Here is a 15,915-nt window from a genome sequence, read left to right as displayed (position 1 = left end):
TTAAGAAAAATGTGTTGTAAGAAATTTAAATGCAAGTTTCTTTGGGAATTTTTCGAAATGAAGCCAATGACCAATATTACTTTAATAATAATATACAAAACGTAACTAATTAGCATATATATTTAGCCATTGAGACCGGTTTTCTTCTGAATGAAGTTTTTTTTTAACGCATACAATGAGGGTCATTATCAAGGTCATTCCATAAAACATGTTTATGTTTTAATATATACATAATCAACACCATTTTTGTCTTTTAAAATATACCTACAATCTTATTATTTTAGTAAACAATCATCTAAAACGATTTTAACACCATTTTTTAGTATTCAGTTTTGTCTGACAGACATTCAAAGATTCTTTGTTTTCGCAAGCAGTTCGTAGAAAACAGCATATTATATTATTATTATAGAAAACCTCTTAGTAATACAAACATAATACGTTTTAAAGCTTTTATTGACAAAGTAGATATTATACAGTCTTAGTGATTATAGGCAATGTTAACTACATTAAAACTATAATGTTTGCATATAGATGAAAATTAGTTCATTCAACATTATGAGGTTTTATCTCACAAAGTCACAAGCAGCTACTTGTTGAAACACGTTGTAAAATCAATAATGTACTCATAATAAATGTGCTGGAATAAATTTTAGCAGAACACATGCATAATGCAGTAACAATTTTCTAATTTTAGTTTGATATCGATGACGTTATATATGATGACTGAAATTTAGAATCCCAAGAAATGGGACAATCATTTTGCTGTACTGTGTCTTAAAAGAGATCTACCGTGTGACAAAATCTGAGTTTCAACATTCGTTGCTTAAACTGAGTTCCAATATTAGTTGAATAAATAGATGTATATTTATAAATGACAGTAATTTACAATAATACTGTTAAAGTGCATTTATGAACTGACAAATTAAATTGACATATTGACTGCCTGTCGTCATTATTGATTTTCTCAACATAAATACCCTATACTGCAACTTTACGAATACCTTTAAGCCGAGGCTGTCTCGAAGAGCGGAAGCGTTATTTAGCGGCTATAAAATACGACGGTTACTTATGGAAGAAAAATGAATTGAAAATAAAAATATCATCTTACGGTGCTACCTCTGCCTACCTCTGTATTCAATGAGTTGCCGTCATATTACGGCCATATCCGAGGAACACCAACGATATGCGAGCAATCAATAATGATAATGATTTTTTTTAAGTCACATTTCCTCCAAAATTTTAGACAGTAACGAATGTACAAGATAACTTTATGTTTATATACGATATTAACTCATTTTATTTGAGAAAGCAATTAATTAGTTCATGCTGTTTAGAATCGAAACTTCTGATAATTGATAATAGATAATTGAATTAAATGATATTATATCGTATAGATACATTTAACTATTTCTAGTTGTAATATTGTCAAGGCAGTATGTTTTCATTCGATAATAAATTTTAGTAATAATTGAATCTATTTCAATGATAATCTCCCTTTATTTGAGTCTTGTCTCGTTCATTAAGTAAGTTAATTCATTTTCGGTATACTTAGCAATAGAGAAATTAATTAACTCCCAAAAATGTTAGCATCTCGTTAAATATGTTGTGAAAGGTAAGTGAAAGAATGAAAAATAACGTAAATTGTCAAAGTTATAAGTTTGTCAATTTTTCTACTATTTCAAATAAAATTCTCAAAAATCTTGACTCTAAATTTCAAAAGAAATATCTCTCAATATTCCATTAGATGATTTTTTTGGAGATTTCTACGAATGAAGAATATCTTAATATATTTAAAAGCGTTGACAAGTATGAGATAGAATTTTGAATGAAAGGGGCAAAGGCTCTGCATCTAACGATTTTTAACAGATACGCTTAAGAAGTTATCGAGAAAAACTTGGTAATTCCAAGCTTGCACTTATTAATACCGAGGAGGAATAATAAGAAAAATGGTTTTCACTTTGAAAATACAACAAAAATAAAGTTAATAACATCCATAAGGATTTGGAACAGAAAAATGAACTACATTTATAAAAAGTTGCCCAAGAGTTTCGTATCGAACGGGGGTGAAGTTGGGGAAGTTGGTTGTATGAATTTTAGAGATGCGGAACTGCGTAATTTAAATAAACCAACGAAGAAAGTTAAAGTGTATATATTGTGGGGGTTTTTGAGTCTGTTATTAAATAAATATATTTTTCTTGAATGATCTGCTCTGTTCTACTTAGAAAGAAAAAGAGGGATTAATTTCTGGGCACTACAATTTTTCGAAGAACTACTTGAGTTTTGTAGACCCATACACCATTCTGCAGGCTTGTTGTACACTTCCTCTATCGTTTGGTACTTATGAGATTCGAAATAAAGGATATTATGAATTATACGGTCCTAACTTTTTAAAGCATGTTTTTCCGTGTTTACATAGACATCGTGAGCAAATAATCCGATTCTATATTTCGAATCTTGTGCGGTACGGATCCCTAAAACTAAAAATTACTATTTAAATTTATTTATTATAAACTAATCTTAAAGTCTATAATTTAAACTAATTTGTGAGCTATTAAAAAAATATCAGCTTTAAAGAATACTTTATCTACTAATGGATCCCAATTAAAAATGAGTAAAAAAAAAGTTTATTTTGTAGACACATTTTTATACTCCATACCTCGCCTAATTATATTTTAGCCTTATATATGTTACAGTCAAAGCTCTAAACCGGGCAAAACAACTTTTAAGTGACAAATTCAGTCTAAAATACTTTTGCCAGCAGGCTTTCGACAGTAGTACTTTTTACTTCAATCAAAAACACTTTTGCCCAATAAAGGATTGTTATCAATCTTCTGTTACATTTTTAAAATAGACAAATTTTTGATTCGAACATGAAACCAGCCGAAATAAAATTATTGCACGGCAAGAATACACAAAGAAAACACAGTATCTGCAATAGAACTGAGAAACTTTAAGGAGGATCCCTCACCAGTAATAGAAAAAAATAAATTAGTAGAAAGTGATCCAAATTTTTAGTATGTTGTAGTTAACGATACATATTATTAAATCAAAAAAAATTTTGGGTATCTTATCGATCAATTAAGAGAGTAATTAATTAATTAAAAATACACTAAATAACATAGCATGATATGAGGATGGTATGTTATTTAGTGTATTTTTAATTAAGAATTACTCTCTTAATTGATCGATAAGATACCCAAATTTTTTTTTGATTTAATAATATGTATCGTTAACTACAACGATACTAAAAATTTGGATCATTATCTACTAATTTATTTTTTTCTATTACTGAATGAAATTTTTTCTAAAAAAACAATGACGTTGATTTCAATTCATTATTAAGGTAGATATAAAATATTTCGATATTTGCCTTGGTTTTCGAAATATCGATGGCTAAATCATTATACAAATTTTCAATTTTCGATATTTTGGTACACTTTTAACATAAGACCAATGTTAAATATGCCTACTTTTTTGAAGTCATTTATTTATTTAAATAATCAGGAACCCCCCTTAAAATTTTCAGAATTGATTTAGACTAAGCCCAACTTAAAAAAATATCAAGCCTTTTATCCAAAATTGCCCTGGCGCTCGAACATCCATTAAAAAAGATGACAGACTCGTTAATAACGTGACAAGGACTGGAGGGAAACATGGTATCACACTTCTTTTTTAAAATAAAGAACCGTAATTTTTATAAAACGTCCATTGTCCAGTATATGTGTCCATTGATTGGTCCGTTCGATGAGTGTGTGTTAAGTATACCTATACATATGAGTTGAATTGTTGTTTTCTTTTGTGGTATTAAAAAGATATTGACGACAGAAATACACAATTATTTCAATACTTGAGGAGTGAAGAGTATTCTTGAGCAGTTGAGTGTTATGGCCACGGTCATTCTCATATAAACATTAATTATTAGAATTTTTTTTTTTATATAAACACTTTCTTAACAATTTGTATACGAGGTATTGTTCTTGTATTCTAATCAAATCGTAATAATTATTGATACATGTGTTTTAAAGTGTTGCGCGGGCATTGACTTCGATTTACTTGAACGATATATATGGAAAAAATTTAAAAACAATATTTGGTCTTTGTGCGAAATTTTTTTGGTGACAGTTATTTATTTAGTGTTTTTTTGTTGTTTTTTTTTTTTTTTTTTTTTTTTTTGAAAAAACAATGGATTAAGGTTTTTTTTACTCATTGTGAAAATTTCCGTGAATTTAATTTAGAGGTAAACAAATTCTTTGAAATTATATACATTTTTAAAAGCTTTTATTCGATTGTTATTGATAATTTTTGATTAACAATGCTTCGATTAGTTCGACAGTTAATTATATAATGGTAACACAAAAACATTTACGAAAATTTGATAATTTCTTCCCGAAAATTTCTGAAAAATCATTACGATAACGAGATATTCATCGACCAAAGTCATAATAATCGAAATTTCTAAGGTACCGGACGACGGGCAGTCCCTTTTTCGGAGTGTCGAGGCAAAACGATCTTTTTCTTTATTAATAACAAAAACAGATATTTAACTATTCCATTTTTATATGTATCGTCCGATTAAAACAGCTCTGATAACAAAAGAAACATTAACTCGATTAAAGAACTCCGATAACAAAAGATACATTAATCCGATTAAAATAGTTTCGATGGCAAAAGGCAGATTAAATGTAACAATACTGATATTATCTTGGTGGTGGCGCCGAATAAATTGAAATTCATTACATTTAGATATATTTATTACTCTAAACTGCGCTTCCACCATTTTTTAATGTATTATAAAAATCAATAGATAATCTTTTGGCAATTTTTTGTACAGTATAATTACAATTTAGAGGGTGTCAGAAAACGAACACCATAAATCAAACTCGAATACCACCCGGCAAAATCGCATGCTGTCAAAAATCGAAAACCTAAAACTCAGAATATGAAAATTTGGAATTAATTAATTTCTACCCAAGGAAAGTTTGGCCCTCTCATATCCTCTTAAATGTTGACTTTTTTGGCGCTTCTATGCCTATGTTTAGCGATCGATATTGTGGACCTCCTATTCAAAATTTTATCAAAATTTTTTGTTTTTACAAAAACATTCTTCGTACAAAATATCAATAGAATCCGCCCACACAGACCTAAGTACAGGAGGCTATATAATAAATAAAATACAAAGTTACAAATGCAATAAAAATAAAAACAAAAATCTTGTTTTGTAAACAAGATTTTAGGTAAGATTTTGTGTTAAGAATTTTTTTTATTAACCTGTATTTTATCATATTTGAATATATTTTGAAAAAATATAAAAATAAGTAAAAAAAAAAGTGTTCCGATAGCGATTGATGTTTCAAAATATTTTTCAAAAAAACGAAAAACTATGAAATGTAGCAATGTAGTTTTTATATGATAGAAGTTTTCAATTAATTTCCAGTTTGTATGCGGTAATTCGTAAGTGCTTTTTCTTCTTTAATGTTTTATTAAAATGAAATACTTTAAAATAAGTTAAAGTGCTTTTATGATTTACTTTTAAAGATAAAAGTATAAGGTGTCGCAGAAGATAATACACCTTTTTGAAGTGGAATAACACTTCTCCATTTTTTTTTCATTTATTTTATTCATTTATTATTTACACCCATTTAGGTCAATAATTACACTTACAATTAGTAAGTGTTTCTTAGTTTATGTATATAGGTCTAAAAAAACCGCATAATGCAAGTCAGACTTGCATGGAAAAGCATCAGCAAGAATAGTTTCCTTTTACAATTCTTAGAAGATTCGAGATTTGCTGTTATTTTATCCTGTATATTATGGCTGTATCAATTTTGGTGTTTTTTTGACTACCTATCTTTTAAACTAACTATATAATTCAAAAAAAAAAGTATTTCTCAGAATGAAAGAAACACATCACTCGTTGCGTTTGGCAAATTTTTTTTTTATTTTTCTTTCTAACAACTTCCCTCCTCTAAATTCATCAAAATCATCTTTGTATATGTACCAAAAATACATTTTCATATTCAAAGTGCAAACTAATTTGTTTTACTTTGGGTTCAGGTTAGAGCAAGCAGACAATTTGACGGTGAAATAAATTATTCCTATATAATAAATAAATATTAGTAGAAAAATTAAATACCTATCATTCATGTAGAAACTAAAATTATTTAGAATATTTAAAAAAAATTTAATAAAAAATACTTTTTAAGGGACAAGCTTTTATTGTACTAAAAGGTAGAAAATAATTTTATTTATGATTCACTCATACCTGACGATTCGTACAAGCTTGAGGCACTCAATTTAAAATATTAAAAAAGAATCGGAATCATTCTTGATATTAAGCGCCTCAAGCTTCTACGAATAGTCAGATAGTAGTACGTATAGTCAGACAACGGGCCAGGTTAAACTGAATAAAAGTTTGTAAAATTGTTTATCATTTTTTCAAATTTATTAATTAAAAATAATTATATAAACATTGGAAAATAATTAAAAAAATCCTGTTTAAATTAAAAATGATATCTACCATAAGGTAATACATCTGAAATAGCTTTATTTCGTTGAGATAGAATTTGAAATATTTACCCCAAAATAAAAACGTATATAATTGAAATTGAAATGGATTAAATATGAATTAAATTATGTAATATGGTATAAATGCATGCCGCTGGTATGTTTTAAATCAATTATCGTTTGAAAATTATACATAATTTTATTATAAAAATCTGTATATAGTATACATATATAATAATTTAATTTAATATAGAAAAATCAATTGAATATAATAGTTTTTCTTTATTTTGTTGGAATAAATAAAACTTCGAAACTAGCTAGTGAAAAATACTTTTAGGTAATTAGCTAAAAGTTAGTATCAAAAATGTGTACCTCATTATATTTGCAACTGATCATTTTTTTCCATTGATTTGCTTTTTGTTGCTAGTATCCTAGTCGAGCTCGTCATGCAAAAATAATCCTGATCGATTCGTTTGTGACATCGTAGCTTTTAAACAAACGAACCGTGTTTTCAATTACGTTTCAAGAAAATCTGCTTGGTCTTTTGAAGATTATCACTTCTTTTCTAGATGTAATTGAAACCCTTAACATGCACTTGAAACACAACAAAGAATATTCTCGATCAAATTACTTTTCAAACTTGATACCACAGGCAGACACACAGATACACAAACGTCAAAATTTCCATTCTTTTTTTCTATTAAGGTAGTACTATCGGTAATAGACTTTGCATTCAGAATTTAATGAAACTTGTTCATTAGAATATCGAATAGTTGTTCATTATTATATCTTAACTAACCAGTTAAATTTTTAGGCGCCTTCAGAGAACTGAAAATCTGAACGTCCAGTTTTGTGAAATAAAATAAAATCTGTGATTTCCCATAAGCATTTTTTTTGGCCCGTGATACCGTGAAAATTATCCACAACTGAAACACTCAATGAGTATTTAATAATATTTGCATGTTACAACCTAATTAATCAAACCGTTATTTTACAATATACGGGGAAATGATTAACTTTTTTAAATCCATGATATATGAACGAGTTTTAATCCCCTCATAAAATTTTAATAATATCAGGAAATCACTGATGATTTTAATAAATAATAATAATAATAAATAAATATTATTTGATTTTAATAAAAAATATATTCTTTTTTATAGAGATATTTGGAATTTATTCAGATCACATCGTATTTGGATATAATAATTAAACGAGTCCATCGTGTAAAAGTAATCTGTCGCATAATGAAGATTTCAAAATTGTTGACTGTATCGTTAATATTAATAATATGTACAAAGCGATCATTGGTAAGTGAATTTATTTAAATAATATATTAGACCACAAGCCCATACTGAAGTGAAATGACCCACCAGGAAACATGTTAAAATAGATGCTCATATACGTAAAAGTAAGTTTAAGCACCATGGCGTTAGTTTTTCACGGTGGAGGTGAATACAGGTGAAAATATGAATATCACACCCCTTGGCATCTCATCCCTGCCCCAGCAAATATATACGGCGTTGCTGAATACTAACTCTGCATAAATATTCGAAGCGAATTACATAAATTCCATATTCTCATCTGCACTCATCTGTACCGCGCAAAACTGACGCCATGGTGCTTAAACTTACTTTTACGTATATGAGCATCTTTTTCAACATGATTCCTGGTGGATCATTTAACGCGAAAAATTTTAGCATGGGCTTGTGGTGTATATGTATATATTGATTGTATGTAATTTAATTGTATGTTAATTAGGTAGGTTCTTGTTGATTGTTTGTCCAAAAATGTGTATTTATTTGTCAACTAATTTTAAAATGTAACGGTATTTTGTAATGTACATTAAATATTAAACAACTTTTTAAAATTTATATGAATACAGAATGAGCCAAAAATGTATTCTTGAAATTTGACATTATCATTTCTGTATTATAGGGAAGAAAGTATTATTATAGCACTTTTTTGAATTATTGAATTATTAAGCAGCTATCGATAGAAATATGTTAAAGTTCACCGAACTACTATAGAGTATAGACAAAGCTGCAATGCATGCCTTTTCTTATATATGTTACGCTCGCCTTTACTTCGAAACTTTATCTCCTCAGTATTTTACGTAATGCTTAAAAACTTAAAACTTAAAACGAGTGTGCTTTCCACTAAACGGAAAAACAAAAACAAAACTTAAACTCAAAAAATAATTTAAAATTTCGCAAACTTTTTGAAGACTGGCGTGTTCTGTGACAGTTGAAAAACCAAAATTTGATTAATATTTTATTATCTAACTGTAGCAAAACACGCCAATCTTCAAAAAGTTTGCGAAATGTTATTTTTGAGTTTGAGTTTTGTTTTTGTTTGTCCGTTTAGTGGAAAACCGGCATTAAACTACACGACTGAAGTAAAACTTTTTAAGCTCCATGTTTTGGTGTAAATACATGTTACAAAAACCGTGGCAAAAAATCATTGTATGTGAATCACTCTGTATTTAAAGAGGTACACACTTTGTGTATGTGAACCAAATTTAACTATATTTGAAATGCTAATCATGTATGAGGATTGGTTACTCTCTAGGCTGAGTATTTATTTGGATATTTTAAAGACAATTTCGAGACATAACATTAATATATAGGTAAAAAAAACTACAAACTGCATTAAAAATATTGCTGATACGATAAAATTTTGCCTGTCCGTCTATCACCATGATAACTCAAAAACGAAAAGAAATATCAAAGTGAAATTTTTGTGGCGTGCTCAGAAAAATGAGTATGGCCTCGTAAGTAAGCAACATAGGTCGGATTGAGTCTCCCCTTAAACCGTTAGAGATAGAAAAAAAGTTTAAATGTAAAAAATATTCCTTTTAAAGAAAAAAGTCTAAGTCTATGTTTAATGTTTCAGGGCCGTGAACAAGGAACAAGATTTCCAATATTAAAAAATATATTAAATATATTTGGAAATAGACCTCCGATCCATGATACTCCGCCATCACCGTGCAGCTGCAGTGAGTAAGCATTAAACATTTACTATGAATTATTTAAAAGTTCGCGCAAGGTAAATTTCAAGAAAACAGTTTATTATTTCAGTTAATTATAGAAGTTAGTAATCCATTCTTGTTTCCGTCCGTTCGTTTGAAAAAATAGAAGTTATTTTTGTCTCATAACGTGAATGCTCATAACGTGAATGCTGACGGGTTAAACGTCGCATGTGAGAATTGATTTCCTTACAGTTACGTACACAATTTCTCATGATGTTTTTAATCGAAGAAATGCCGACAAATCGACTTCATCTTCACATAAATAATAAGAATTCTCATAAACGATCACACTTTCTTGTAGGGTTATGCTCTACATTTTTCCCACAAAATAAGCACAGAAGTTTTTTCAAGTGGCGAAGATATTTCCATCAGAAAAGAATACCCGTGTCGACTGGATTCGAATTGCCACTGTAGCTGAAGTAGAAGCGATTTTTGTATTTTTTATTTTTATTTTTTTTGATAAATAGTGTTAATGAACTTGAATTTACACCCATTGCAGAGAAGGTAAAAGTGAATTCTGTCAAAATAAATAAATGAATGCACTATATGTAAAAAGAATTAATGATGATGATCGAAAAACTAATTAATTTTAACGTTTCGAAGAAGAATTATTTATATTATACCTTTTGATATATTAATTACAGAACTATTAATTTTAATTTTTCGCTTTAAAGAACTTAATTACTTTGTTCGTTAATTACTTTTGAATCAAAAGTATAGTTTTATTAATTATTTACAAATAAATATGAAAAAAAATAAATAAACAGGTTGTGGTGAACGAAACGAAGCAAGTCGTATTGTTGGTGGACAAACAACACTACAAAATGAATTCCCATGGATTGCACGATTATCATATTTTAATCGTTTCTATTGTGGTGGAATGTTAATTAATGATCGTTATGTTTTAACTGCTGCACATTGTGTTAAAGGGTTTGTACAGAAAACTTTTTTTTTATTGTCTTGATTGCATGTCTTTACATTAGGATTTTAAAATACTTCGATGTTTCTGAAGAGGCGTTACGAGACGATAGTAGCTTGTTCCTTTGACTAAGTTATAGCTCCATTTGACTCCAAAATTTATGTAGAAATATATATTCTGATTTCGAGTTATAAAAGCACATTTTTCTTTTATAATATTAAAAATAAAAATCGTAATGTTTAAACTGTATACCACGTGACCTAGAACGCGGGCAAGCCTTGATGTCATATCGGTATGAACCATAGACCATCAGTTAGTTCAGTGTAGACAGCTGGGTATTATATATCCATAGATAATAAATATTTATATTTATTATAATTAGTTGTCTATGAATATATCTATCAAACTTATCTGTGTTATTTCGTAAAATGATACCGATATTACGTCACCAAATTGGATGTTCACGTTTTTGATAGTTTAAAAAAGTTTTAAAATTTAGTTTTTGGCAAGAAAGCGTGTGTATTTTTCCAAAATAAATTTTTAGGTGGTTTTTTATTAGCAAAATCAACATGAAGTACTTTTTCAAATATAGTAGAATACTCTTTCGGTTACGTATATTCTAAATACACAGACATGCACGTGTTTATACAATAATTCAAAATATTAATATTCGCGCTTTGTCAGGATGCGAGAAAAAGAGGAAAGATTTTTCCTTTTTCGGTCTCTTTTTAGCGGTCAATAATTCACTTATTTCGTTTAATATGCTTTTACGCCTCTATGATTTATAATCTCTTTGGTTGTTCTTCTAAAGTAGATTTATATGATTATGGAACAGAACAGTTGTTTCTTACTATTTCATTGTTCCTATTCAATAGAAATGTAATTTTTAGTTCCGAACTGCATTCTTTTATTTTTTATTTAATATTCATAGAGGTGTATTTATAAAACTTGTTTTTACATTTTTTTGACCAAACAAGAAGTTAATAAATCATATTTGTATGACAGAAACCAATAATGTTAATATAATTTCTATTCATTAAAAATATTGAAATCAATATTTCATTTCTAACATATAATAAGGGAGAGTGTAGAGCCATGGATCAAAAAATACACACTACAGAGAATTTTTTTCTGCATTCAATTACAGGTGTTATTTTTTTATTTAAATAGGTTCAGTATCCCGTACTGAATGTAAATGCACAAAATCCTTATAAGAATAGGAGGGATTTTCAAAAATCACCTGAAAGATGGATTATAGAAATTGGCCTATTTGGCCCATAGCAATGGCCAAACTTTCTAGCGGCAAAATACAACATCCCTAAGTATCACTATTATCCTATGAGTAAAGTATTGTAGAATGTCGATCTTCTTATCGAATAGATAAGAAAGATAAAATAAATAGATAAGAATTTTTAAAGTGTTTTTTAGACCTTCTCAAATTTTAAACCATGAAAAAATTGAACAAAATAAATTAATTGATTTTTTCCAACAGTTTTATGTGGTTCATGATTAAGGTGACTTTTGGTGAGCATGATCGTTGTAATGAAACACGCCGCCCTGAGACAAGATTTGTATTAAGAGCAACAGTTGGACAATTTAGTTTTTTGAATTTTGATAATGATATTGCAATTCTAAGAATGAATGACCGGGTACCAATTACAGACACAATCAAGCCAATTTGCCTACCAAAAACAAAAGGTATGTATTTTTATTTGTTTATATTAAGTTGGCAATTTCCAAGAAAAGGTTTCGTCGTAGTGGTTGAAAACAAGTTATTTTTTACACAAATTGAATAATTAAGGTATTTTTGCACTTATAATCCAGGTAATTTTTTACTGTGTAATTTGATGAATCAGACAGACTCTTTATGTGGTTGGTCTAACAGAATTGAATTTATAATTTCATGTTTTGACAGTTTTAAAATATTATGGACATAAATTTTACACTTAAATTTTTAAGTTAAAATACACATATACACGGTGGACCATTTCTAACCAATCAAAAAATAACTTAAACAAAAGTTGTAGAGTTTGATAGAAGACATCATGTTCTGATATGAGATTGGATCTACTTCTTCGGGCTTTTTAAATAGCTAATTTCGGTCCTAAGCGGTAAAAGATAGAATAACAGTTTAAATTATAAAGTTGATCCACATAAAAAAAAACAAACTTCTTTCATCTAAACAATTTTTCCGAAAAACGTTAGCTTTTGGAAGAAATGCGACTTAAATGCGAAATATGTCATTAAAGCATCTAATCGATAGAAAACACGCTAACTGCGGAAAAATGCTTTAGCCAAAAGTTGTCAAGGGCATAATAAGGGCATAACATTCCCTTCTTTGTTTAAGTTATTTTTTGTTTGTGAGCTCTTAGCCATTATAGATTAAAATGGTGCGACCTGTATATACCAGAAATAGGATAGTTAATTAAATAAACATTTATCATTTAACAAATATGAGATGTTGCAACCCCTAGCAATCTATGGATAGTATAATACACAGTCTTCTCTAAACCACACAATAGACTTTAAAACGGTTTCACCATCTTGTATATAATTTTTTTCGGGTATAGGTATTATGCAATGGTTTTTACCATCATGCACATAAATTTTTCCAATATTATGCGTAGTACATCCTAATTAAAATGCGTAGTACATCGAAATTTGTGTAACTAATTGTGTACTTGGTGCTGCCTAATAGGGGATGCATAAATGATCTGTGCGAAGCCGATGCGTGTCGCTAGTTGGCATAAATACGTATTATAGCGTCAATAATATACTGTCATTTTTGCAAACATTGACTGTTATATTGACCATTTGATGAGTCCTTTGAGAATTTAATCTATTAGCCATAAAAATTTTATTTGAAGCCTAATCTACCAACCTTATCTTTTTCAATTGTTTGATTTTTAAAACTTTGATTTCATTTTAATGTAAAAACATTTATTTTTAAATTTGAATTTTTTTAAAATTATTTGAGAATTGAATGCTCTCATAAAAATAAGTTCAATAGCCCCTTTTAATATTTTAAACTTTTCAAAATACATTTATGGAAAAATTACATGATAAGGAATAAAGAAACCAGTTTCTATATACCAAATAATGTTATAATTGGGTATCAAAATGTCAAATGCGAATAACGAACTTTTTAATTTACAAAAAGCTGTTCTGTTATTCAATTTAAAATTTAAAAAAAAGATTAATTTAATTAATCGAAAAAGGTCACGTAATGGTACGGAAGCTGGCAACGTTTTCTAAAGTTTATTTCAAGACGACTGAGCTCTGAATATTTCAATCCTTTTCTATCCTTATTGAACTAAGATAGGTATGAGGTACGTATCATTCCTACTACCCCGAGGATTCTATTCTAACGCAGAATTCAAAAATTCCACTGACAGCCCTTATCTCTGACTATCTTTTTAAACGTAGCTAGGATGAAGAAAGCGAAAAATGCTGTTGTTATTTATTGAGTTCTTCAATCAATAAAGAAGGCGGCACTCATTGGTCATTGGTAATAAGAGACTTTCTTATTCGTTGATTCTTGACATATCAAATTTCTGTCACAACCCCAATCAAGTAAAATGAAAACTTTACTGTTGGACGTTTAACGTTCTTAAAAAAAGTAGTTTCGCTCCGATTTTGTTGTATTAATAAACGCAAATAAAAATTTTTTTTAGAGAAAAGTTATGTTGGATCAAAAGCCATTGCATCTGGTTGGGGCACGTTAAAAGAAGATGGAAAACCCACATGTATTTTACAAGAAGTTGAAGTACCAGTTATCAGTAATGAAGAATGTCGAAAAACGAATTATTCATCACAAATGATATCGGATAATATGTTATGCGCTGGATATCCCAAAACAGGTGGAAAAGATTCGTGTCAGGTACATTCAGAAATAATGGGATATATACATTTCCATGGTTATAATACCGTTAAAATATTTTTGTAATTTTTCAGGGAGATAGTGGTGGACCCTTAATTACCGAAAAAGAAGATAAACGCTATGAATTAATTGGTAAGCGTGTGAAATTAATTAAAACAATTTAAAAAAATGTATAGAATTTTTGCAAGTGTATTACCTACTTTAAAAATAGTTTTCATGAGAATGTTTGAGTTTTCCAAGAAAAAACATTTGCTAGAAAATAAATAAAAACTCTAACCAAACTATGCACACACAAACTTCTTCTCCAAATAAGTCTTAATGCCTTGTCTTAACCATGAAATGTGAAGATATGTGGAAAATTTCGATTTTGAAAATCGGACCCATTACAATAAATTCCTATTCGTTGTGTGCGTAGTCATTACGGACAATAAAATCGATGCCAGAGCTTCCAGTGAAAAATTTTGGCGATAAAGGAGGCTTGATGACTAATTTGCAGTTCTTTACATGTTAATGTTACAGAAAATGACAAATTAAAATGATTGAAAAACACTAATTAATTAAACTTAATGCATTAAAACTTGTGAAAATAAGAAATCAAATTGCACAAATATTATTTTTCAAATGTAAATTATCATAATTTTTTATTTCAAATTATGAGACAATAATATTAAATTTTCAATGTAAGTCATAAATGCCACCCATACAATTATATATGCATCTATACAATTCTATAATTAAAGTAGTGTATCGTTACCATGGAAACGCCTCCAATAAAACTCACGCACGGAGCGAATAGTGGGAAGTTAGCACATCAATTTTGATACATTTATAGTTTAAACTGCATTGTTTTACGATTTAATTGTTATGATTACACCATAATTTTTCATATACGAGGTAGAATAAATTTGCTGTTTGATATATTTTTTAAATTTGTTTGCTTTTTATTTTACAGGAATTGTTTCATGGGGTAATGGATGTGCTCGGCCTGGATATCCAGGAGTATATACGCGAATTACAAGGTATGTGGATTGGATACGAGAAAATTCGAAAGATGGTTGTTTTTGTGAAGATTGACACAAAAAATAACATATTTATATAAAATTTTTCAATAAAATAAATTGTGATTTTATAAGAAAGAGTATTTTAGCAGTTGTTTGAACAAAAATTTTTTTTTTATAAAGTCAAATTGTGATTTTTTTTTATAACTTGTACCAAGTGGAGAAAATAATAATTTTTTAAATGACTATATCATGCAATATGTTTATAAAGTATTGTTTTTTAGTTGCTTTATGAAGTTTCTCTGTATGTTTTGTAAGAAAATTTTTAATAAACTTTTTGTGATATTACATTGTCTTTTTATTCGTAGAATCGTAGCGTACATTCGTCTTCAAAATAAATGTCCATTCTTTAATTATTTACAGTCTAAAATCATGACCTAGGACGACTTACTCTAATTGCAAGGCTATGTATAATTATACTAAACGTGTTGGAGTTACCGCCTCAAATCTTGGTGAGGCTGCTCTTTAATGAGATTAAGGCTCATCTAGTGATAAGATTTTTGTTGAGTCTCCTTATACATCT

The 15,915-nt window shown here is 28.6% G+C and overlaps 1 protein-coding gene across 1 annotated transcript; it reads left to right on the top strand.

Annotated features, from left to right (window-relative positions):
- The first annotated feature begins 4,168 nt into the window (after window positions 1–4,168).
- On the top strand, window positions 4,169–15,408 carry LOC123292036 (trypsin-1-like). Its single transcript, XM_044872538.1, has 9 exons — window positions 4,169–4,237; window positions 7,668–7,814; window positions 9,400–9,502; window positions 10,303–10,465; window positions 11,050–11,061; window positions 11,947–12,152; window positions 14,129–14,334; window positions 14,409–14,466; window positions 15,287–15,408. The coding sequence occupies exons 2-9, from the start codon at window positions 7,752–7,754 to the stop codon at window positions 15,406–15,408; spliced, it is 933 nt and encodes a 310-aa protein (XP_044728473.1). The 5' UTR covers window positions 4,169–4,237; window positions 7,668–7,751.
- The last annotated feature ends 507 nt before the right edge of the window (window positions 15,409–15,915 follow it).

This window comes from Chrysoperla carnea, chromosome 2 (assembly GCF_905475395.1).
Source record: "Chrysoperla carnea chromosome 2, inChrCarn1.1, whole genome shotgun sequence".
NCBI lineage: Eukaryota > Metazoa > Arthropoda > Insecta > Neuroptera > Chrysopidae > Chrysoperla > Chrysoperla carnea.
The sequence above is the reverse complement of the archived record's forward strand: the minus strand, read 5'-3'. Positions and strand labels throughout refer to the sequence as shown.

Bases quoted from the DNA above. Each gene is read 5' to 3' on its own strand.
- LOC123292036 (XM_044872538.1), top strand. From the start codon at position 7,752: ATGAAGATTTCAAAATTGTTGACTGTATCGTTAATATTAATAATATGT. The intron at 7,815-9,399 runs GTAAGTGAATTT...TTAATGTTTCAG, and splicing joins TATGTACAAAGCGATCATTG to GGCCGTGAACAAGGAACAAG. The intron at 14,467-15,286 runs GTAAGCGTGTGA...TTTATTTTACAG, and splicing joins TAAACGCTATGAATTAATTG to GAATTGTTTCATGGGGTAAT.